Raw genomic sequence first — 25,159 nt, 5'->3', positions numbered from 1 at the left:
AGCTTTTAAAAGTTTAGTACCTCAAGTGTACCCCAAATGATCTCAGGCTCTAGGACCAGAGAACAGCCGCATTCTTCAAGCAAGCTTCCCCGGAGATTCCAGTACAGCAGAGGTTGGGAAACACTCCTCCGACATAATCACCTTGTCTTCATTTTCCTTATGCTGTGTCTCCTTACTGCTCAGCGTTAGTGGCGGCAGCCGAATTCTAACTCAACTCTGGTAATTTGGGGCTTAAATTACTGGGATCCAGGACCTTAACTGGAAGTTAGAACAGATGACCGACCACTGCATTCCAGGCTCTTCCTTGTGGCAAGGTTGCCTAGAATGGAAGATTTAGGCAACATCAGGGTTTCTTATTTGAAGACACACAAGGGTAAACATTTTCTTAAGCCATTTTTATTACACTCAAGGAATTAAGACAAGTACAAAATAACCTTGTAATTAGGATACTGTATCAGTCCTTAAAAAAGGAGAAAACACTACAGTCTGAAGAGATTTACAAATGACTAAAATATACAAGCTGTGTCGGAATTAACAGACGACTTGAAATGGGGTTGCTTTTCTTTTAGAAATGCTAAGTTTTCTTAACAAAAAAGGACAAATAAAATACAGTGCTCTAAATATGTGTAACCATGAAAACGTTAAAGAAAAGCAATCTTAACACGTACTACTATTAGCATAACAGATTTCATTGCTTCTATTTAACAGCCTGTGCCGACACATGCCTACTCCCTTTCCTAGCTTTAAGGAACAATTCCCTCTAAGAAATACTAATGCAGCATAACCCTTAAATAAGTTATTTTTAAAGTCACAACCTACAGAGAAATTGACACCTTGTCAATCTAGATAGAACAATGGCAACCATTCTTCACATGCACTTTTAATTTTTAAGTCCCGTGGCTGGTGGGATAAGGTTTATGCTACAGACTTCTCCTCCCCCACAGCCATAAATCCACTTTCTATGGTACGTCCCTGCTACCCTCCATCCCTCCCATCCCCACGTTGGCATTCACCTTTCCCACCCCAAAAAGTGCAGTTCATGGCAACCTTCATAGAAAATGGTTCTAATGGGTATTCCAGCATATAGGCTTTTTTAAAAAAAGCCCCTTCTGAATACCAGAATTGATGAAAAGGAACTGTGTTCTTGGGTTTTTTTTTTTTTTTTTTTTTTTAAGCCTTCACTGGGTCAAATAGGTGTGTTCTGAATATTCGAGTTTGTTCTTGTGTTTTTTCATGTCGATCCCCTGGGATATAAAGGAGACACCATCTCCATTTTCCCAAATTGAGGTTAAGAGAAGGGAAAGAGAAGCAAGCTGTTGACCCCCGTTTGGCTCAGCTTCCCAGCCCCTTTCCTGGCTCGGGTTCTTTCACAGGAACTAGTTATTGCTTCCATAACACTGTTATGGGGAATATTCCACAAAGGCTGTGACCCTGGTCACAGTCCGCTCCAACAACGCCTCTGCTCTGAAAAACAAACCAGCCCATGAGCTCTTTCCCAGAAGAAAGCTCTTCAGCCCTCCAGGTCACAACGTCATTAGTGCAGTTTAGAGTAAACGCTTAAGATTTGGCATATAGTAACTGATTATTGGCACAATGTTCTCCATACAGCTTCGTGTATAAATACTGCTCTGCACTTGGGCCAGGGCTTTGCAGGGATCAACCAATCTGCACCATCTGTATGTCAGCAATAACCCCGTCTCTTCCCTTTGAGCATTGCAGGGAGAGCTGCTTCATCCTGTTCTCCAGGGCCTGGCCCTCACGGGCGGTGCTACCCTGGCTCTTGCCGCCGCCGCTGCCGAGGCCTCGGTTGTTGTTGGCTTTGTCACTCGTTTTATTCTCTGCCCCTTCTGCCCTGTCTCCTAGAGAAACGTAAAGATCATTAAGTGAGTCCCTGGGCCCCCAAGCCAACGCAGGCCTCCAGAAGCTCCCCGTGTTGCCCGACCGTGCCTGTCACAGAGCCTGCTCCAGCACATGAGGACACACTGCTTTTACTGGTCAAGGCATTTTACATATTCCCCATCTGTAGAGAGGACTGCTCCTGCCCTCAGAGCCGGGAAGCCAGCCTCGCTAGCACAGGCTTGTCAAGAGGACTGCTGGTGATGAAAGACCCAGAAGCCAAGCTGCCCTTTGAAGACACGTTCAGGAGCGGAGCCAGGAGCCCCATGCACAGCAGCCGGCGTCTCCGTGATCAACACTGACCGCACATGCACAGAGGCCCAGTGACGCAGCCCCGGGGGTGCCGAGACCCAGCGAAGGTCCAGAATGGCGCAGAGCTCCGGCTGTATGTCGGACCTGCCGTGAGTCATCTGGCCCAGGCACTACTGGTGAGAGGGCTGTAACTCACCTCGTTCTACCTCACATTCGGGGGAGGAGGCTCCACTGCATTCACTGCGAGGGCCCAATACCGGGAACATCAGCCCAAACTCCGACAGAGACACGGGGCTGGGCAGGTCCAGGCTGCCAGGCCTCACAGCGGTGGGGAACTGGTCAGGCATCTCGGATGGGCTCGTTGGCCCCGAACTAAAGCTGGACACCGACTGGGTTTCCGAGTCGTCTTCAGAGACGAAGTTGCTGCAGTTGTCGTCTTCAAAGGCCTCGGAGGCCACTAGGAGGAGAGAAAACACCGGTCAGAGGTTCTGACGGGGAGCAGCCCCCGTCCCTTACGCCTGTCCGGAAGTGTGTGCTGCTGGCCAGCAGGGGGACACGGCCTGGGGACTGCAGGCTTGCCACCATGTGCACCCGATACAAGGACTCTGACCCTCTCAAGTCTGCATGGCCACACTGGCCAGCAACCTGAAGGGAAGCAGTTGGTCCCACGGATATGCAGTGTCCTTACGATAACTTTCTAACTCCTGCCCCAGAAGGCGGTGTTCGACTACCTAAAGGTGGAGGATGAATCCGCCCCAAGTCAGGGGCTTTTCTGCACCCCAGGCCTCCAGGCAGATCCACTGGTACAAAGGAAGAGAGTGGCCCTTTGTGATGCACACTGAACAAAGCCAATCAGATGTAACAGCTGCTTCCATGCAGAAGCAGGAGGTGCTAGAAGAAACAGTCCTGTGTGCAATATCTGTTGGCATTCTGTGATCTCCAGGTAACTTTCGATCACATGAAAGACACACCATTTGCTGCAAAAGGACAAAATTCCTTTACAATACTCTTAGCTTGTGGATCAGAATAACCAAGGCCCAGAGGACAGGTCATTCTTGTGGTTGGAAAGCCACTTTATGTCCCCCTCAGCCTGCACACAAGACGGCTTATTAGACCTTCCCTATTCTACTCTCCTTCCCTCCTCCCTCATCTTTAAAACAGCCTTGGTAGCGTCCCCTAGAGGACTACCGTAAGTAAAAAGTACTGGAATGTTGAAGACAGAAAACGGGCTCATATCTGAATTCAGATCCTGTCTCCACTATCTGTGCAGCCTTGGTCAGGTTACTTAACCTCTCTGAGCTTCATGTTCCCCTGCATATGAGAGGATGGATATTAGAGTACCTCACACATTACTGACAAATTTTAGTTTCCTTTACTTTGGGCCTGGCACTTAAACATTTGTTGAGTGAATTTCAAAACTCCGGAGGAAGGACCTTGGGAGAGCACCAACAGGGATTATTCCACAGAAAAGGGAATAAAGGAAGTATGCAAAGACAGTGCTAGAAAGGTTTTGATTAACCTAAAGGGAAAACTGGACCATTTTCTTTCACCATACACAAAGAAAAACTCAAAATGGATTAAAGACCTAAATGTGAGACCTGAAACCATAAAAATCCTAGGTGAGAGCACAGGCAGTAATTCTCTGACATCGATTAAAGCAGCATTTTTCGAGATAGGTCTCCTGAGGCAAAGAAAACCAAAGCAATAAACTATTGGGACTACATCAAAATAAAAAGCTCCTGCCCAGTGAAGGAAACAGTCAACAAAACTAAGGCAACCTACAGAATGGGAGAAGATATTTGCAAATGAAATAACCAATTAAGGGTTAGTATCCAAAATATATAAAGAATTTATACAAGTCAACACAAAAACAAATAGTCCAATTAAAAATGGGTCAAAGACATGCAAAGACAGATGGCCAACAGACACATGAAAAGATGCTCAATGTCACTCATCACCAGGGAAATAATGAATGAAAACCGTAATGAGGTATCATCTCACACCTGTCAGAATGGCTAAAATCAAAAACACAAAAAACAAGTGTTGTCAAGGATGTGGAGAAAAAGGAGCACTCGTGCACTGTTGGTGGGAATGCAAACTGGTGCGGCCACTGTGGAAAACAGTATGGAGGTTCCTCAAAAAATTAAAAACAGACCTACTCTATGATCCAAGAATTATACTGCTGGGTATTTATCCCCCCAAACACAAAAACACTAATTCAAAGGGATATATGCACCCCTATGTTTATAGCAGCATTATTTACAGCAGCCAAGATATGGAAGCAGCCCGAGTGTCCACCAATGGATGAATGGATAAAGAAGATGTGAGATATTATATATATAATGGAATATTACACAGCCATCAAAAAGAATGAAATCCTGCCATTGGCAATGACGTGGACGGAGCTAGAGAGTATTATGCTAAGCAAAATAAGTCAGAGAAAGACAAATACCATATGATTTCCCTCATGTGGAATTTAAGAAACAAATAAGCAAAGGAAAAAAAACAAAACCCCAAAAAACAGACTTAACTACAGAGAACTGATGGTGACCAGAGGGGAGGGGGTGGGGGGATAGAGGACATAGGGGGTGGGGATTAAAGAGTATATTTACCATGATGAAAAAAATAAAATTATAAAGGCAGGGCTCACAGCAAACATAGCCATTTCCCAAGGGGTGGCCCTGGGAAAAAAGGTCTCCACAGTTAGACACCAGAGAGCGCCACCATTTTCGGACCTTCTGGGTGCCTGCCATTATTTCATTTAATCTCAACCTCCCCTCTACACAGTGGATATTACGTGCTCATACTCCCCACTTTACAGGTGAAGAAGCAGCTGAGCCCTTGCCCACATCATGTACTATGGGGGAGCCAGGATTTGAATCAAATCTGTGTGCACAGTCCCTATTCATAGGCAACTCTCCCTTCCTGCAGTACTTCTCAGAGCCCTGAATGTTCTCATATGTACTCTGAATGCCAGGATGGAAGTGTAACATTTTCCAAACTCATCCACCACAGAATCCTGACTCTGAGGAACACTCAACTAGCACCTTGATGAATACAGTGTTCCACAAAATGTGGGAAGCCACGAGAAAATAGCCACCTATCTGGCCTGCCCAACTCTGAGACCCTTCCATGATGGCGAGACAGCCCTGGAAGCAAAGCACACAAGCTGCGTCATCTCCCACTTGCACACCAACCCCCAGAACTCACCAGAAACAGCATCTGGCTCAGGCTTGCTCCCTGACAGGTCCTCCACAGATGTGCCACTGCCCTCAGCCCCCACACCGCAGCCCCGAGGCCCCATGGCGCTGGAGCGCCGCCGCTCGTGGATCTCGTCTGAGATCATCTCCAGGTTCTTCAGGGCCGTCTTGTACTCGCCTTTCGCCAGGGCCAGTTTGGCCTGCAGGTCATCCACGGTCTTCTTCAGTTGCTGGTCAGGAGAACAAGAGGCCCGTAAGTGGAGGCAACCCCTACCGGCCTTGCAAGGCTTTTGAATGACAAGTCCAAGCACAGTTTCTGCCCATCACTCCACTCCAAAGACTTCCCCAAGACATGACCGATGGCCTGATTTCTCTTATCCGCTATCCACACACCAGATAAAAAAAGCAGCCACCACCAGCCCCAACTCCCATCCAGGTGACAAACTGAAGCTAACAACCAGAAACTACCACTGGCAGAATAAACCCCATCAGAGAAACAAGAACGGGTGTCAAACTCACAAACAAGTCCCACTTTCTAGCCATTTGGTCCCTTGTACTGTGGTTCTCAAACATGACCGTGCATCAGAATCCCCTGGAGGCCTCTTGAAAACAGATGGCTGGGCTTGCACCTGCAGTTTCTAATTCAGTAGATTGGGGCGGGGGCGGGGGGGAGGCTTGGGGAATCTGCACTTCCTAGGCGATGCTGATGCTGGTCTTAGGAACCCCCAAGAACCACTGCCCCAGTACAGCACAGAAAGGGGCTGAACTTTCTGTACTGCAGAGACCACTGAAGACCCCACCAAGACCATTTTGAGGCCTGAAAACTCAGTAAAGAATGTGTTTCTCTCTCCATTCTCTTCTTGTACAAATATGCCATGTGCAAGCCCGCTACCACATAAAGTGGGACTTTGCAGAAAAATCCCACCAACAGCAAAGCCACAGAAAGCCACACATACCTCAAGCTGCACGTAGTACTTTGCCTTGAGTTCAAAATAAGGCCTGTGGAAGACACAAGGAAAAACGGTAAGGGTGATCGAATACAATGACCCCAGTGGACACCACAGGGCGTACCAGGGGCACAAGGTATGGCTGGCAGGCCATCCGTCCAGGAGGCAGTAAGGTCTGACAAGGCCATGAGATGAAGCGGATACCCGAAGCTCTGGAGCCTGATGGATACCGGTGCCAGTCAGAGCTGAGCTGACAAAGGGCAGCCCATCTCAAGATCTGCAGAACCCACACACGTGAACACTTATTCCGGTGTCCTTGTACCCTGGTTCACTTTCCTCTCTAGGAGGCTGTTCAAGGCCAGCAGCCAAGGCAGCCCGGATCCCCTTCTCCCAAGGAGGAGATCGGCTCCCTCAAGAATGAAGAACAGAGGAGGCTGGAGAAGGGGCTGCCTCCAGACACACCCTCCTCTGCTGGGGTCACCTGGGGAAGGGCGAAGCACCATTCCTCCCTCACCGAAAGGATGGGGGCTCAGACTGGTCCTCTTGGATTCTGTCCAGGACCACAGCTATCAGTCTGCAGACCCAGCCAGGTCATGGGCAAGAAAGAGGACAAATGCCAACATTGTACTGGTCCCCGCGTTCCGGGGCAGTCAAAAGCCCCTGGCTCTTTTTAGGAACCTTGGTGTCGAGCATTAAGAATAGACCAGTGCTTCAGTCTTGGGCTGTTCACTCCCTGTGAAGCTCTTCGAAAGCTCGGAGGCCCAGCAACTGTGAATGAAGCAGGGGGCTTGTCCCCAAGATCATTACTGTGTAAAAATATATACCAGTCGTGAGAAAAGCTTGCAAAAACCTCCATTAAAACCAGTCTTGCACCATTTCATCGGCTCTTGGTCCACAGAGAATGTGTACTGTGCACACAGCTCATCCCCATTATGCTGACAGCTAAGCTGAAGGACACGGCTCATCCATCCTGTCCACCACAGAGCCAAGGGCACAGAGTTTCCCAAAGCCCAGCCCCAGGCCCCAGCCAACGAGCCAAGCTGATGGTGTGCTTTTGAAATTCCTTTTTCTGTGTCTCCCAGGTCCGGCACAGCTGGAGCCACCCTTCCTGCATCTGGGGGTTATACACAACGTGGGGGCCTCTGAGGAGGCGGGTCCCTGAGCGCATGGCACATAAGGGGTGGAGCAGATGCGCCAGAGGGGAACCATCACACAGGGCCCTGGGGGCCCACACGCCCAGACTCACTTGGACTTGCTGATGGCTCTCTTGAGTTTCTTCTCCAGCTGCCGCATGCGGCCCATGGCCGCGGTGTACCCAGCCGCTGTCTCCTTGTGCACCAGCTCGCTCCTCGTCTTGGTCTGCTCCGCCTCCATGACCTTCAAACAACAGCAGACGTCAGCCTGGCTGGACAGTCCCTTGCTGGGGTATTTCTTTCTTTCTTTCTTTTTTTCTTTTTAAAGATTATTTATTTGAGAGAGAGAATGAGAAAGAGCACAAGACGGGGGAGAGTCAGAGGGAGAAGCAGACTCTCCGCCGAGCAGGGAGCCCGATGTGGGACTCGATCCCGGGACTCCAGGATCATGACCCGAGCTGAAGGCAGTCCCTTAACCGACTGAGCCACCCAGGTACCCTGGGGTATTTCTTATATCACTTTTAAAAATACTCTTTGTGGGGCACCTGGGTGGCTCAGTCGTTAAGCGTCTGCCTTCGGCTCAGGTCATGGTCCCAGGGTCCTGGGATCGAACCCCTCATTGGGCTCCCTGCTCGGCGGGAGGCCTCCTTCTCCCTCTCCCACTCCCCCTGCTTGTGTTCCCTCTCTCGCTGTGTCTGTCAAACAAATAAATAAGATCTTAAAAAAAAAAATACTCTTTGAGAAAAATCAGAGGACAGACTAAAATTAGACTAAATTCCAACTAGAAGAGGAGCACTTTTCTCTGTTAAGCTGTTTTGGAAAAGTCTCGTCAGGTGAGAGGAAACCGCCAAGCCTCCCGTGGCGATGCCTGGGAAGGAAAACAAGGAAAAGCAAAAATCAGAGAAAATTAAACATTCTCTGATTCCAATCGATGTCCACTTCCTTCTGCTCAGGCCTCCTGGCATGAAGTAGCCACTGTGGGCTCCTTGGCTCCTGACTTGGCACAGGGGCTGATGGGCACGTAAATGGGCCAACAGCACCAGCAGGGACATCGAGGAATGGGGAGACCTAGTTAGCACAACCAGGCCTGACTGCATCGGAAAGGCAAGGCAATCCCCACGTCAGCTTGTTGGCCTTTTCCCAAACACCCTGCATTAGCCAGGGGGACACAAAAGAATCCAGGATCCAGAAGGGCAAACTTTCCATTTAAACACATGAATATCAAGTCATTCGGATCAGATTCTGAGGTTCACAGACATGCGTGACCAGGAGGCCCATCAGCGTTCTGGAAGGAAATTCTGGTGGGCACATTTTGTTGAGCCTGTTGATAAAAATGAGTTTATAACCAACAATCAGGGGCCATCGATGGGGCAGCTGAAAGGCGCGTTCCCTGACACATGGAAATCATGGTCCTTTCGTCCCTCATGTAAAGAAAGTAGCAGAAAAAGGCCTGCATTGAGGAGAGAGGAGGAAGGAGACAAACGACAGTTTGGGCCACGTAACCAGCTCACCAGTTCTTTCCCGTCTTCTAGTGACAGCTCACACTCGTGTTACCAGATGAACTGGAGAGGCAGGGGCGAGGCCGGGCTAGCACCAGGGAGGAGCCCTGAGGGTCCCCAGCTCAGAGGTCACTCCCTCAGACGCCAACAGGAGGCACTGCCATGCCTTTAGCTTGGGGCAGCTGATGCCTTCCCGTTCCCTCCAGTCAATAGCCAGTTGGCCCTGAGAGAACTTATTTATGCACTTACTTGTAAGAAGGATTTTTTTTTTTTTTGAAGTGTCAGGGAAAATGGTGAAAGACTCAAATGAGCATCAAAACCTGCTGGGTGTCCTGGCTAGTGTGCCCTTTCTGGTCATCTTGGGCTTTCACTGTCTTGGAGCTGTTTTACAAGCCTGTATGTGTTAGAACACAAGCAGTACTGCAGATGATGATTCTTCTAGAAGTGACGAGAAACTGCACCCCAGCGGAGAGGGGTTCTGTGAATGACTGCCCTGTAAACACTGACCAATTCTACAGGCTTGCAAATTCATGTCGCATTCCTCATTCTCTGCTTTAACTCTCCTTTGAAATAATTACAACATCTTACTAGTCTCCTCCTTAATTAGGGAGTTAAATATATAAATATAAATATAAAACATTCCAAATGTTATTTGTATCAGTTATGCTTTTACCTTTTTAAGAATATATATATCTCAGCAAAGGCTTCGATGCCTGAGATACTTTTAAACAACAGAATTAAAACCGTGTCACAGAAGGGAAGTATGACAGAATGGATCTAAGCCGATGTGAGGTGACGTGCTTGCTGAAGTGACTTCTCAGCCAAGCCCAAGGGGCTAAGAAACCCTCTCCCTCTGCTTCAAACACAGAAGATTTCACAATTTTGAAATGAAGTATACAAAAACCATCCCATACTTGGACACTTAGGGAAACAGCAGTAACTCTTCAGTTGTGTCTTAAATCTTAAGCATTAAGGATTTGCTGGCGTGACCCTGAAAACTCAAAACCCCTTTATGGGACTGACGAAAGCTGCCTATTGGTGAACTGTTGCATTACGATCGGATGTGACACAGGGCTCCTCTTTAAGGAGTGGTGTGAAAGCATTTTAAATAGACCGGTTCATAAAAAGCTGTGATTCGTGACTACGGAACAGGAAGAGTCCCCACAAGAAGCAGGATCCACACCAGCTGCACAAAGGCCCTCGTCTATCTCAGCCCCTAGTCTGCAGAAAGAAGCCAAGTCTGTCTGAAATTAACACTCAGGAAGCTCCAAGCACTTGGCAATCTTGCCAGTGAAGACCCAGGAGGCAGCGGCGCACCTGTCACTGTCCCCTGCTTCACCCCTATCAGGCCACGTTGGCCATCTCCCATCTCAATCTGCACCCCCACATATACACAACTCCCAGCTCTTGGAAAAGAAACCCCCTCCTCAACCCCCAATCCCTCTTTCCTCCTGCAGGGAGAAAGTCACTGAGGCTGCCACCGTGGTTGCATGGTAACCAGGGAGCACCCCCATCTGAAGCCCAGCATCAGGCACAAGCAGTAGTGGGGAAAGGGAGAGCAGGGAGGGCAGGGCAGCCCAGAAAGGCTAAAGCTACAAAGAACACCGGTAGGCCACAGAAGAAAGCAACAAGGAAGTCCCTGTAGTGCCTCAGGGTAGCCACAGGCTGGGCTAAGCAGCCAAACCGGCAGGAGCAACTCAGAACTGGGTACACAGTGCCATCACCCTGGGCCTCCCGGGGCCACCCCTGCCCTCCTCCAGGCCTGGCTTGATTGCTGTCTGGTCCAGACTCCAATCTCTGCAACGGGCTTTTCTTTGTCCCCACCATCATCGTCACCCACAGTGAGCACCTGCGGTGTGCACAGGGCACCCTGGTGATGCCCCCGGGCACAGAGGTAGCCAGCATCCGTGGTCGCCACTCAAGGCGGCATGGGGTTGGGGCTGTTGGGAGGGCTTGACAGCAGAGGTGGCACGTGGGCGGGCTCTTCAGGGTGGGCAGCCAGAGTAACAGACATGAAGGGAGGAAGCATGGCTGGCTGAAAGGGGCTTTATCTGCAGAGGCTGCAGGCCTTCCCTGCATCCGTGCGTCCCAGAGCCCCATCTGCCACCCTTGGTGGGATGAGCGTGCAGGACTCAACAAAGGAAGACCGGCAGGGCTCAGCTTCCCGCCTCCTTCCCTGGAGCTAGAGGGCTCCCAAAGGAGATGACCACGTCCAACAGGAACAGAGTCCTGGACTCCGTCAGGATGGCTGAGAACCTTCTCCCCAGAGAGGGCCCCATCCTGGAGCTGACCTGCCGGCCGGGGCCCGATGGCAAGGTTTGAGGCCTGCCTGACCTGAGCAGCCAGTGGCAGCACCGGAGGGGTCGGCCGCAGGATAGCCACGGCATCAAGCCCAGGCCAGCAAGTGGGCAGTGGGCCCTGGAGGAGGCACATGCAGGCCAGCAGCAGCCTGTACTCAGGATCCGGGGAAAGACACAGGTCTCTGCCCCTCCTCCTGGGTCAGCAGGACAGAGAGAAATGTGGGTCCAGGAGTGCCAGCCCAGCCACCTCCTGAAAGCCCAGGGGACCCTGCTCTCAGCAGCATACAGTAGATGCCCCAACAGTGGGGCTGTCCTGCCTGGATATGCGCAGGCACTGAAGGGGCGTGCCGGTTGGGCTGGCACAACCTCCTGGCCGGGCCCCAGGCCAGCAGAATCACCGGCACTGGCCAGAACACATCCACCCGGCATGGCTCCTTGCAGCCTTGGGTTCCAGCTTTCCCAACTCCTCTGCAAACCCCGAGGCATTCCCCGCTTGCTCCACCATCCTCAATGTCCCAGAGCCGAGATCGGGGCCCTCCTGTCCCCAGGGAAGGCGGTTTCGTGGTCTCCTCAGAACCTCAGTCACTGGCTCAGGCTGTTTTCGGAGTCTGCTGCACCTGGGCGAGGGGGCCCCCCGAGGTGGTTTCTCACCGCCATGCGGGAGGCAGGTGGCACATAGCCAGCAGTGTCAGGGAAGCTGGCCTCGGCAGCAGGCCTTGGATCCCCGCACCCAGGACGAGAGGCTGGCTCCGTGCCCTTTCCTCTCCAGAGGCCGCCTGCTGCCTGTTCGTGAACAGGTAACGCCTCCCCATTTCCAAGCCCCAGTTCCTTCTCCCTCTGCTCTCCTTCAGCAGGTATCAGAAGAGCTGATTCCTCTCCCCTCAGATGCCACGTCTCCTCTCCCATCTGATGAAAAGCGATCACCTTCCCACAAAGGCTGCTTCAAGGCCAAAATGGCCGAGGCTGGAGGGGCCTCTGCTGCCCAAGCCCCCAAGCAGTGAGCAGCAGGGACCCCAGGCCCTGTGTACCCTGGAGGCCCCTCAAGTGCAGGCTCAGCCTGCTCGGCCACTCTGCCTCACGTCCTGCGGCTTCTAAGGCCCTCCTTGACCCCAGCACCGAGTGGAGAACTGTCCCTTTGTCCCTGTCTGTGGCATTACATGTGGCCTGACAGAGGACACTGGGACTCCTGGCATTGCTTTCCGTTTCCTTGAATGCTGGCGTCAGCCATGGATTTAGGGTGTGGCTGCCCAACGTCCCCATAAGAAGCCTGAAGGCAACAAAGGGGACACACCAACAGCCTTGGGCAAGGAACAAGGGTACTCACTGCAGTATTCCTCAACCGTCTCCGGGGGCGGGGCGTGGGGGGTGGGGGGTGGGGGAGGGAATCTCGCAGCCCAAACCACTGCTGCTTCCTTAAGACGGCCTGGACCTTCCTGAGCTCTGGGTCTCTGACCAGATCGTTAAGCGGTGCTTTTTATGGAAGAAGAGGGTGAGATGAAGCTAGCTCCCTTCTGAAGAAACGTGCTTCCTGGAGTATCCAGTTGTCAGACAAGGCAGGAGAGAGTGTCTGTACCCCTCCTTGTCTTCATCAGCCAGCACTCAGCTGGCTGAGTGTGCCAGCCCCATGAGGTGTGGGGAGCAGGCAACATGAGCCCCATTTGGGGAAACGCTAAATCCAGAGGAAGATCCACGGCCAAGCCCAAAAGGAGGGTCTGTACCATCCATCAGATTCAGTGCGCCCCCTTCTGGGCTAAGTTTCTCAATAATGCCGGGACAAGGCTGGGGAAGGCTCTGCCACCAGCTCTGTCTCTTGCTGGTGTCTGTTTCCAACTTTGCTTCTCCCTCAACAGTTCAAACCTATGCAACCATGCAGGAATGTGGGGAAGAGAACAGGAGCCCCAGGGTGGAAATCCTGGCCTGTGACCCAGAACACGTGGTTATGCCCACGACCAAGAAACCTCCTGTGACCTCAGTGAGGGCACACATCAGAAGACCCTCCCCAGGCCCTTTGGAGCCCATGTGATCTCAGGAGGCCCAGGGCCATCTTGCACAGCCCCACAAGTTGTGCACTGCACCACCCCAAAAAGCATCTCTCTCAAAGAGGATGGTATGAATGGTGCTCCTAAGAGTTGTACAGTGTGGAGGTCCCGGGGACAACCTCTTCTTGACCAACCACTCACCAGCCACACTAGGGCCCTGGAACTTACAAAATAGATTAAAAAAAGGCATAGACATGTTTTGTTCTTTTTTAAAGAATAGATCAGGGGAGCCTGGGTGTTAAGATGTTAAGCATCTGCCTTCAGCTGGGGTCATGATCCAGGGGTCCTGGGATGGAGCCCCACATCGGGCTCCCTGCTCAGTGGGGAGCCTGCTTCTCCCTCTGCCCCTCCCCCTGCTCGTGCTTTCTCTTTCTCTAATAAATTAAATCTTAAAAAAAAAGAATAAAGAGTTTCTGAAATGATTTTTTTATTTTTATTTTTTTTTTATAGATTTTATTTTATTTATTTGAGAGAGAGAATGAGATAGAGAGAGAGCATGAGAGGGAAGAGAGTCAGAGGGAGAAGCAGACTCCTTGCTGAGCAGGGAGCCCGATGCGGGACTCGATCCCGGGACTCCAGGATTATGACCTGAGCCGAAGGCAGTCGCTTAACCAACTGAGCCACCCAGGCGCCCCTGAAATGATTTCTTAAGGCTGATTTAGATCTCCAGTTGTGGTGGAGGGAGGAAAAAAGGAAGAGCAGGACTTAATTTCTTGGAAGGATGTACTTTTTTTGGTGGGGGGGGGTCCTTTCCACATCTGTCAAATTGTGGCTTGTAAATTTCCAGCTTCTACTTTGGTTTTTCACTGGGTGACCCAGAGAAGCTATTTCCCCCCCCATGTTTGACTCTCTGAGCATCACGTCCACTAGGGGGCAGGAGGCCCAAAGCCACACAGAGCCAGGCCACGTATCTCAGGCTTCAGGGGAAGGTGGTACAAAGATTTGACTTCAGTCATTTGTGTGTCAGGCTTTCTATTTAGGGAAGCATAAGGCCATCTTTAATTATCAGATCCCCTAGGACTTGAGCCACTGTGGCAGGTGACTCTGAAAAGGGAGAGGCTGCTGGCATTAACTCCTGACTTTTCTATTCTAGCCCCACAGGTGGCAAGACCCGGGGGGTTGCAAACTCTCCATCTAAGGCCTTCGTTGGAGCTGCCGAAGCCACGTGTCAGCTCTCCCAATCACCCTGCAGCAAATCAGCCTGCAGAAGGGGATAGGTATCAAGAATATTCTGTGTGACTCCTAGAACCCAGTGGAGTTAGGTAGAGGTAACAACTCCAGCTGAGTCAAGCAGCTGTCTTGATTCTGAACAATGTGGTCAGAGAGCAGGTCATGGGAGCTGGTAAAAAGCCAAACAATAATGGCACAAAACCTAGAAGTCAAATCGGGGTAAAGATCATACACGGCCCACTTCCCGTTCCCATGCTGGCTACTTGAATCCCAGCCCAGCCCGAAGGCCAGACTTGAGTGCCCACTGGATTCTGGTCTCATCTATCATGGCCCCTACCCTCCCACTAACAGCACACTTTCCCTGAGTCCAGGCCGCACGTGGTTTGGGGTTGTTAATCAAGGTCTTCCATCTGGGATTCTAAACTCAGCCATTCCGCCTGGAACTCAGTGGGAACAGGCACTGGAAAATAACCTGATCCCTCCGGGAAGCCCAATCCACAGTCAAGACCTTCAGGGATGATCTGAACCAGACAAACCTCAAATGGGGTTTGAGGGGGACTGTCACTCTGAGTACGGCTTAGTACCAGGCCAGCAGAGACCGCATGGAGAGACAACCTGCGACACTCAGCGAGCGTTTCTAGGCAACAAGCCTGGGAATCTGTCTCCTCTGCTTGGGGACGGCACCCAGAGCTCATCAGGACCAGGAGGGTAGTCTGGATCACACGGACAAGGGGAAGTGTGAAGGAGGCTCCCACACCCCACCCACAAGGGGGAGGCCCCCAGTGTCGATGCCCACACACACGCAGACACCTGCAGACACAGACGCATGCTCGAGACCCAGGCACACTGCCCCCCGCACAGGCCCGCCAGGGAGTGACTCATACCCTCTGGGTGGCGTGATTCAGCATCTCCTGCCAGGCTGAGTCGAACTGCCGCTTGTCATCCTCCAGCAGCCGCTGCTCAGCCAGAGAGATGGTTTCCTTGGCGGCACGGAGCACCTCCGTGGCCCTCTGAAAGTCCTGAGTGGCTTTCTGAGCTTCCAGCTGAGCCTGTGCAAGAAAGAACCCTGGTGAGGCCTCAGGAAATGACAGGGGCCCCCTCTGGGCCCATCACACCCTCCAAAAGATGAGCTTCCTGAGGGTGCGGACCTGCCCATTCCATCTCTGCCTTTCCAAGTGGGAACAGGCCTGGTACCTGCAGGGCCTTGTAAATGCTGGACAAGGGGACACACGCCAGGTAGGCGAGTAGATAATTTTCACAGTCCAGGACCCAAGAGCCCAGATAAATATACCAGCTCTTGGTCAGAGCTGGAGACGGCAAGCCACAGCTATGGCCACCCGTGGCCTTTCACAGAGCTCTAATTTGCTAATGAGGCTATGGTGGACAGATACAGTGGTCCCCAATGCCGTCCCTGCCTGGATCCATGGCTCAGTGCAAGCATGTCAGAACCAGAAGGGCCCCCGGAGATCAGTCCAACGGCTTCATTCTACAAGTGGCTCTGAGGGACCCAGCCAGGCCACACAGAGCTGGCGAGAAGCCGAGCTGTGACCGGACACCAGGCGCTGCAAGTCCCACTAAGCGTGCTATCACTCTGCCAGCCAGGCCCTCGCCCAATTCACACTCACCAACAGCGATGGGGAAGGACTGAACAGTCATGACACAGCCCCCGCTTTCGAGGAATGTCAAGTGGGAGAAGGCCCAGAAATCAAAGCAGACCATACGTTAGACTGCCACCAGTCACGTGTGGCTAGCAAGCATTGGAAAGGTCCTTAATCCACACTGAGTGTAGAGCACCCCAGATTTTAAAGACTTAGTAGAACTGTTAACAATCTCAATTTTCATAACATTACATGAGGAAATGATAGGATTTTGGATGTACTTGGTTAAAGAGACCATCTTAATAAAATTAATTTCACCTGTTTCTTTTGATTTTTTTTTTTTTTTTTTTTTTTTACTGTAACTACCAGAAAATTTAAAATGACATAGCTGGCTCACATTCTACTTCTTCTGGACAGTAAACACATCTCCCCCAAGAGTGGCCTATGAGATTGCATCAGGAACCCGCAACAAAACCCTCCGGCCCCCACTCTGAACTTCCCAGCAGAGCACAGCGCTGGCCCGCTGCATCTTCCCACCCACCCACCCTCGGTCAAGCAGAGCAGTCACACAGCCCCAGGGACATTCACGGGGTAGCCCCTGGGACTCAGGAGAGAGGGGAACAACAGGAGCCCCACCCTGCCCGAGTGAGTCTCACATGACTTACAGGAAGTCTTGGAGAACCACCAAAGACGGTTAAGGGGAACAAAACAGACTCGGAACACACCAGCCCCCAAGGCAAGGAACAGCATGGGTGCCACTCTCCACCCTCGGGAACAGCGGACACATGCTGCGTCCAACCCTCGGGGAGGACAATCTGCTCAGGGAACAGACACAGGCATGGAGAGGACATCCAGAGTCTGTCCCACAGAGCTGTGCCCCAGAGCGCCGTAGGAGAGAGGGAGATACGGACAGTAGGAGGGTGTGCAGGACAGATTATTTCCAGGAGAGGGAATCCAGGGCTACTTCTGAAAAGGGGATGATCTGGAATGGAGGACTGAAGGACAAGATGACCTGAAAAATGCAGGGCTGGTGGGGGGCCAGGAGGAAGCAGCCTCGAGAACCGCAGTATCTGCAGGAGACCTTGACAAAGACGAGGATCAAAGTTTCCAAAAAGATAGAGGATGAGCACTGAGTAATGCATGGAATTGTTGAATCTTTATATTGTACACCTGAAACTAAAATAACACTGTAGGTTAACTACACTAGAATTAAAAATAGAATAAAATAAAAAATAAAAATATGTATATTGCCATTAAAAAAAAAAGAATCAAGAGTGGGGGGCTGAATGAACACCAGGCTAATGCTTCAACCAGCAGCCCAAGGTCCTGCCTGCCTGCAGTGGACCGCTCTGTGGCCCCGGGCCACAGGGCCATGCAAATGCACCTCCATGACATGGAGCCTGGCCCTACAGAACTGCCACCCCGCCGCGCGGTAACAAGACAGCACGACATGCCGCTCCAGTCCCCAGGCCTCCAGGCCAGCCTGTGGATGTCCCGTAAGAGGACAGCCCAAGTGGGGCCCTCTGTCTGCCCGGCTGCACTCCCCGGGGCAAGTGGGGCGGCATGGGCACTTGTCACTTCTAAGCTGCCCCCTACCTGCCCCACAGACCACTTACCAGCTTCGAACCGACACCAGCAGACAATAAACAATTAATCCCACAGGATTCTAACATTTCCCAAGGTGGGGTGTGTATTTATGTTTTTTAGAAAATTTTAGTATTTCAATTCAGCAACATTTAAGGGTAAACTCTCTACCCCCAGGTCTCCCCACTTGAATTAGGAAGCTTTTCTTTCTTCAAACGAAAGAAAGAGCTGAGATGTGGTTGCTCTACCACAGACCCAGCACCTTTTCACCTGCTACCTCTGCCTGATGAGTTCATATAAGGAAGCCAGAGGTTTCTACAAAGAGGGGGGTAAAGGAGGCCAATCTGAAGGGGCCTTTAGAAGAACATGCTCTCTGTCAGGTCTGTTGAGTTTCTGAATTTTCCACAAGGCTCCTTCACTCCTGTATGGTAGTATCAGAAAGGTGCCTGCCTTGTCATATCAAGATATAATATGAGGCTTTGGTCAACCTTTGACCCACAGAAACCAGATGGCATCTCTCCATCACTTGCCCATGTACTCATTCATTCAAGTAAGTGTTGGGGGCTCTTCAGCACTACTGTCTGTTCTCTTCATCTTTCCTGGGAAGAGAGCCTGTATGTTTCAGGGTGAGGCAATGTGCGAGCTAAAGACCCTACTTCCCAGCTGTGAAGATAGCTAGTGCCCTTCTAACTTCCAGCTAATGAGATATAAATGGACATTGAGTGAGCCTTCCAAGAAGACTCCTTTGTCTTTCCATCTGTGGTATTAACACAATGGCTGGTGCTTCAACAGCCATTTTGGGTCATGAGGCAACCCTCCTAAGGATAGAGGAAAAGTAAGTTAGGATTGTCTACCTCTGGAATTTTTAAATGACAGAAAAAATAAAGGCTCACGTTTAAGCCAGTTTCCTGTTAAATTCAGCCAAATCTAAACCTAAATGATAATACATCTTCCCCTCTCTACAGCTGAACTATTCTACAAACCTGACAGAAGTGACTACAGCGACTAGCACAGACTGGTCGAATCTCCCTCAACTTTTTTTTTTTTTTTTTTAAGATTTTATTTATTTGATAGAGAGAGAGAGCAGGAGAGGGAACACAAGCAGGGGAAGTGGGAGGGGGAGAAGCAGGCCTCCTGCCGAGCAGGGAGCCCAACGAGGGGCCCAATCCCAGGACCCCAGGATCATGACCCAAACCGAAGGCAGACACCCAACAACTGAGCCACCCAGGTGCCCTGAATCTCCCTCAACTTCTTTCTGGCTGCTCTCAGCCCGTTTTACTACTAATAAACCTGAGGAACCAACCTTTTGGAGATTCCTAAATAATCCCAGAGCTCATGGCCTCTTCGTAAGGCATTTCATCAAACGTTTTCTAAAACCTGGTCCCTCACAAGGAAGGACCAGGCTGGTGTACACACAGGGGAGGGAGCATTCTATTGTACCCTTGCTCCAGGAACTTCCTGGAGACTAATCTCTGGAGGGGAGGGGCCCACCCCAAAATTAGGGGTTCCAATTCAGTCGGGAGAATAGACATGTTCGATACGAGATAGATTCTGACAGCAACAGAGGTGTAAAGTGCTGTGGGACTGTAGGGAAGAGAGAATGATTTGTCAAAGTTTTCCCAGGGAAGACCTGGCAAAGGAGAGGATGTCAGCACCAGGCTAGGTCATGGAAACACAGGAGGCATCTGTGAGTTTACACACACATCTAACTGGGGAGGGTTAACTCCGAGATTGCTTCTCAGTGTCATAATGGGACGCGTGACCCCAAAATCAGAAGCTGACTTAGCAATTCCAACAGGGGCTGGCTAGCCGGGTCTCACTGCTGCATGAAGGAGGACACCCAGAAATCTTGGGCACAACCAATGCCAACAAGTTTTACCCTCAAACTCTAAAAAAGGACCCAAGCCCTAGTATTAATATATTACTCCTGGCGTGCACAAATCAGGCAGAGAAACCCAGTTAGCAAACTGAAGGGCTGAGGGTCTGCTTAGAAGAGTATTGACGAGGTAAATGTTGGGGGAGCTGGGTTTTAGCTCTACTTTTAGCAACACAGAAAAACTTCGAACATCTTCATGACTCATGGATACTAACGACTTTCATGGAAACAGCTCTCTGGAAAGAATTTTAAAAGGCTGTTCATGAATGAATTTGTTAAGTGACTTTCATTAGACTCTGGCCTGCGGCCAGCTGTGACTATGAAGGCCTCACACGTGTGACTGTTCCACAGTGTCATCAACGAGGGGAGGGGGGAATGGAATGGAGAGGTCCGCCATTGTCAAGGCTGCCAGAAAGGAGAGGCCACAATCCCGGCTGTCCACTAGACTTCCGGCCCAGCCCATGTTTGGGCTCAGGAAGGAAGAGTATCTGGACATTTGCACTGGTTGCAACAAAGGGTCGGGGTAAAAGGAACTTTCCAGAACTTTCCAGACCAACCAGTTCAAGGCCTTCATTTTTCAAAAGGTGACGCAGAAACGCAAGACAACTTGCTGAATGTCACCCAGCTATTTAGTGCCTGGCCACAGCCAGGAAACCAGAGCCGCTGACCCCTAAACGTGGCTATTTCTGCTCTACCTCTAATATGAGGCTTCAGTCTACCTCTGACCCATGGAAACCAGATGGTATCTCTCCATCACTTACCACCACTCTACCTCCAACCTGCATAACTTTGGCAAGGACATAAGCACTGGGCGATTGGACAGTCTACCTGTAACTACTACACAGCAAGAAGAGCTGCCTGGAGGGCCAAAGATGAGATGCGAATTCAAAAAGTGTGTGTGGGACTGCTGCCTCCCACCTGTGGCTCATGCAGGGGGCACTGACATACCAGCTAGGCAGCTAAGGAAACTGGAAAGGAGTCTTGTCACACATGGCTTCCCAAAGCCATGCTCCAGCTGGGGGTGGCTCCAGGTCATGGAGAACAGCCCCACGATGAGACCAGTCTTGTACCTGGATACTAGCAAACCCCTAAGGATGGAGACAGATGGTTATAAGACAGTAATGATAGCAGTTACCGTTTGAGCATTTATCCAGAGTCAGATAACGTTATGAGAGGTGTTCTGAGTACAGTGCCTCATTTCATTTCAATCTCAAAATTCCGCTATGAGCTCAGTCCAATTATCATCCCTACTTTATAAAGGAGACCAACACTCAGAAAGGTTAAATAAATTGCCCCCAATCACACAGTTAACAAAGGTGAAGTCGAGGCTCAAAGCCTGAGACTTCGTTGTCGATTTCTATTAAATACCACCTGCTGGGGCTACAAACTCCTCACAAAGAGGTCAAGCTAAGTTCGGTCTTACCCCTGCACCCGAATCAAGGCCACGCGGGCCACTGCTACACAGATCCAAATAGGCAGGGGGCGTGCAGGGAGAAGAGAGGTCAACCACAAGGACACCAGCGGCTCCTCGCGGAGCGCATGCAAGGAGCGGGCCACTGCCATCCGAGCAGGGCACTCACAGTGAGGAGCCAGCGTGAGGACAGCAGGATCCCGAAGCTGATCCTGAAGGCTTCCGAGCTCAGCTTCTCCTACAGCCCAACACTGTTTCCTTATCTACTCTTGGGAACAACTTGGGTCCCTCTCATAGAGGAGCGAGGAGGATGAAAGAGACATAGGGAAGCATCTGTCAAAATCACACACCCATTCCAGGTGCAGGCCCTCCTGGGAGTGGAAGCAATTAGAGAGCAACCGGTCTTCCAGAAACCCCTGGATGCTCGTGTGTGAAAAGGAAGACATGGGGGTGCCCCACTTTCTTCTAAAGACGGTGGGAAAGACGCCTGCCTGGGGGGAAGCAGAGGCTGCCCAGAGCAGGAGGTCAGCGACAACCCTTCCACGAACATGGGGCTGCAGGGAACTGAGGAAAGGGAGGCCCGACTTCTCCTGCTGGGTCAGTGCTCGGGCTGGGCTGGCCCCGAAACCCATGGGCGTCAGGACACGGTCCCCGCACTGAGCAACTGTTGGCAGGGAACCCTCTGTCCTTGCTTTTTCGCTTTTCTCTTTGTAAACTGGATACAATTTTGTCCTTGCCTCTTTATAATAAAGGGAATGTTGACTGTGCTGCTGGAAAGAATGCATCTTCCAGCCAGAAGCTCATGAAGAAAAGGCCCAGACTCCTCTCTGGGCCATCCGAGGAAACCAAAACCTTTCAGGCACGCTCAAACCCCCCGCTGGGCTCCATGAGGGAGGCATGTCCGGGATGAACATCAAAGGGGACAACAGACAGGGGTATCCGTTCTCCGTGTGACTCAAGCTCTAGTTTTTTGCGTGTATTCGGGGCAATCCAATCATCAGCCACCGCCAGACAGCCTGAGCCTCTCGATACTGAACGCTTCCAATCCTCCCACACCCCCTTCAAACTTCTGTCTGAGGTTAACCGAAGGGTGGCTGGAGATAGGAGCCAGCCATTTTGACAAGGCCGTTTGGCTCCCGAGAATGTTTTGGATACAAATATTTTAATCAAAATCACCCCAGAGTAGATACATTTTCATTTGAAAGCATTTTCTACAGAAAATTCCATTAGGCCCATTCAGTTCCTTGATCATTTTTCATCTCCAGCGTTTCTAATTTTTTTTCATTTTTCTTTAGTCAAAGTTATTTTTATTAGAATCCGTTCTTTTCTACTTCAATAGATTTGATTCACTGAACAGTTGCATCCATATCACACTTTACTAATTACAGCTCGTGCCATGGAGCTTTTCATTATTTCTCTCAAACTCAATTTTCCTGGAGCAATTCTGTACACACCTAAAAATCTGCTGAGCATACGGGACAATTTTCATTCAGTCCCAACTGGTACCATGTACAGGATGAGCCGTTATCAGTTAACAGTAAGCTGAATACAGGATAGAGTAAATGATACAGATTCTAATTAAATAAAAGGTCCATGGTGTGTATCCGTGAAAATCATGAGAAGACTGGGCGTGGTTCTGAGACAGAACGTAGGGCCCAAGGCTGTTTCAGAGGACAGGCCACAAAGCTCTTTAAGAGATCCCGGGGTCAAAGGAGCCTCAAAGGATTAGAAAAATCAAGATCAGATCAAGCTCTGTCCTGAGGTTAAATATGAGCTGTTTAAAAATATAAAATTAAAAAGCTATTATCTATGTTCAAAACAACATAGCCAGAGAGGAGAGCTGGGAGGGTGGGGGGTAAGATTGGCCAAGGCTTAATCACCGTAGAAGCTGGACGAAGATGGACGAAGAATATACGGGGCTCTGTTACATTATTCACTCCAGCTTTGTATTTGAAAGCTTCTATAATACAAAGTAAAAAAGAAAACAAATGTTATCATTTGCAAGTACCCACTCAGGGTTTTCTAGAACTGCACTGTCTAATACAGGAGGCACTAACCACATGTGTTTATTTACATTTAAATTCATTACAATGCAATAAATTAAAATGTCAGTTTCTCAGTCACCTTAGCCACATTTCAAGTGCTCCGTGGCCACATGTGGCTCGTGGCTCCCGTACTGGACAGTGCGGATACAGAATGTTTCCAACGTCACGGAAAGTCCTACTGGACAGCAGTGGCCTAGATACCGTGCAACCCTGAAATGAAGGGCAACAAAAGATCTCAGCTACCACCCATAGTCTTGAACTTGCTGTGCTCCTTAAAACAGCATCTGCATTCCTGCTTAGATGATTAATAATCATACATTTAAAAACCCATCATAAAGGAACCTGGAAGATACACTGTGGCAAGACCTTGGATGTGAGGAAGGCCCAGGCACCCAATAGGATGCTGTGACCCTGTTTCTGGCAGGACCACCTCCCACTCCCCATGGTCATCCAGGGCCTCACACTGACCAGGGGTCTAACTCCAGGGTTTCAGCTGGGGGCTTTGGGGAGGTTCATCCAGGATGGAGTCCACCTTGGCTTGTCTTCCGTGCCAGACATCAGCCTGTAACTCACCTCTGGACGCAAGCATACACATCCGCATCAGACCCAAGGGTGTCCCGATCCACTCATGGGCCACTTGTCCCCCTGCTTTAGGTTGGCACATTTGTCACCCTACCAAATCTCCCCAGTTCGGCCAAAGCTTCTGGCAGGAGAAAGGCACAGGCCTTGTACCTCCCCAGGGCACCAGGGGCTACTTAGTCCAAATCAGCATGTCAGAGCCTGTCCCCAAGGGCAGGTGTTTAATCCCGCCACACAGTCCTACCCCATTCAACTATCAGTGGCCTACACGGCCTGTCAGCCATGAACGGCACACCCTGGCAGGCCCCCAAATCAAATCCTTTCTGTTGCTGCAGGGACGCGACAGGTGTCCAGCCTTCCCCACCCACCCCAGCTAGAAGGATAACACCCACTTCCTCCTTGGGCTTCCTCTTGTTCTCACATACACATGCTGGCTGGGCGCAGCATCTGCTGGCTACAGAACAACCAGCGGGCAGGAGTTTGGGGCCGGGCTTGAGGCAGAGCCTGAGGCAGGGGATAGCAGCAATGCCCAATGTTGAGGCCCGTGTGACCCAACAGATCCCAGGCGCCACCACCACACCTGGATCCCTGCTCCACAGAATCAAGTCACCGAGTCTTCGGGCCCAAGGAGATGGAAGCAACGTAAACCAATTGTGTTCCTTCGTGCAAGAAAAATCAAGAGCCTAACAAGTAAGATGGCCCGCTCAAGGGCATAAGACACATACCCCATCTCTTAAATTCTTTGAACATGTGCGAATGCGGAGTTCCTCTGCTGTGGAGGGTTTCCCCAAATTCAGCACGGCTCAACCTTCCTCTCTGCAAGTTCATCCAAATGTATCTCCCTCTCTGCCTTGTCCCCCCCACCCCACCGTCATTCCCAGGACACACAAAGCATCGACATCGCCCAGTCTGAAGGCGAGAGAGACACACACACCAACCACGGAAGCCAGTGCATCCTTTCCAGGGAAACACAAGGTGGACCCGGGCCCGACAGGCCACGACACAGGGCCCGATCATCGCCCTGCATCTTGAGCGGGTGGAGAGTGCTGCTTCACGCTGCAGGGCGGTGGGGAGGCAAGGGGGCCAGAAGAGCGCACCTGGGGGGAACCCACGGACTCTGTAACTACATCTCTCGACAGTTTTTTTTTTTTTTTTTAAGATTTTATTTATTTGACAGAGAGAGACACAGCGAGAGAGGGAACACAAGCAGGGGGAGTGGGAGAGGGAGAAGCAGGCTTCCTGCCGAGTAGGGAGCCCGATGCGGGGCTCCATGCAGGGCTCGATCCCAGGACCCTGGGACCATGACCCAAGCCGAAGGCAGAGGCTTAGCGACTGAGCCACCCAGGCACCCCTCTCTTGACAGTTCTTTGCGTCAGTCAGGAGCCGCTGTTTCCTGTGGGGAGGATGGGGAAGCCAAGAGGTGGGCGGAGGAACGGGGCTGCCCGAACCGGGGACAGCATCTCCCTCCCCTCGGCTACAGCCGGGGAGTCAAAGGCCAGCAGCCATGAGGCGCCCCTGGAGCAAAACTCTGATCTCCAACTTCTCGCCTTCCCCTCCAGGGGAGGAGCCGATGGCTGGCCCTCGCCCTCGCGCCGCCGCACTCTGCCCCTGCAGGCACCGCCCTCTCTAC

General features: G+C 51.0%; 1 protein-coding gene across 1 annotated transcript in view; it reads right to left on the bottom strand.

Moving 5' to 3' along the window:
* Positions 1-376: 376 nt before the first annotated feature.
* Positions 377-25,159, bottom strand: part of SH3BP5 (SH3 domain binding protein 5) — a 72,241-nt gene continuing 47,458 nt past the window's right edge. Inside the window, exons 4-9 of the mRNA XM_027585497.2 lie at positions 15,321-15,485; positions 7,542-7,672; positions 6,305-6,347; positions 5,359-5,578; positions 2,345-2,605; positions 377-1,859 (exon numbers count right to left, since the gene is read on the bottom strand). Of these exons, the coding sequence (XP_027441298.1) occupies positions 1,657-1,859; positions 2,345-2,605; positions 5,359-5,578; positions 6,305-6,347; positions 7,542-7,672; positions 15,321-15,485 (1,023 nt within the window). The 3' untranslated portion in view covers positions 377-1,656. The remainder of the gene's footprint in view (positions 1,860-2,344; positions 2,606-5,358; positions 5,579-6,304; positions 6,348-7,541; positions 7,673-15,320; positions 15,486-25,159) is intronic.

The sequence above is a fragment of the Zalophus californianus genome, chromosome 1 (genome assembly GCF_009762305.2).
Source record: "Zalophus californianus isolate mZalCal1 chromosome 1, mZalCal1.pri.v2, whole genome shotgun sequence".
Taxonomy (NCBI): Eukaryota; Metazoa; Chordata; class Mammalia; order Carnivora; family Otariidae; genus Zalophus; species Zalophus californianus.
Note: the sequence above shows the minus strand (reverse complement) of the source record. Positions and strands in the feature narration are given on the sequence as shown.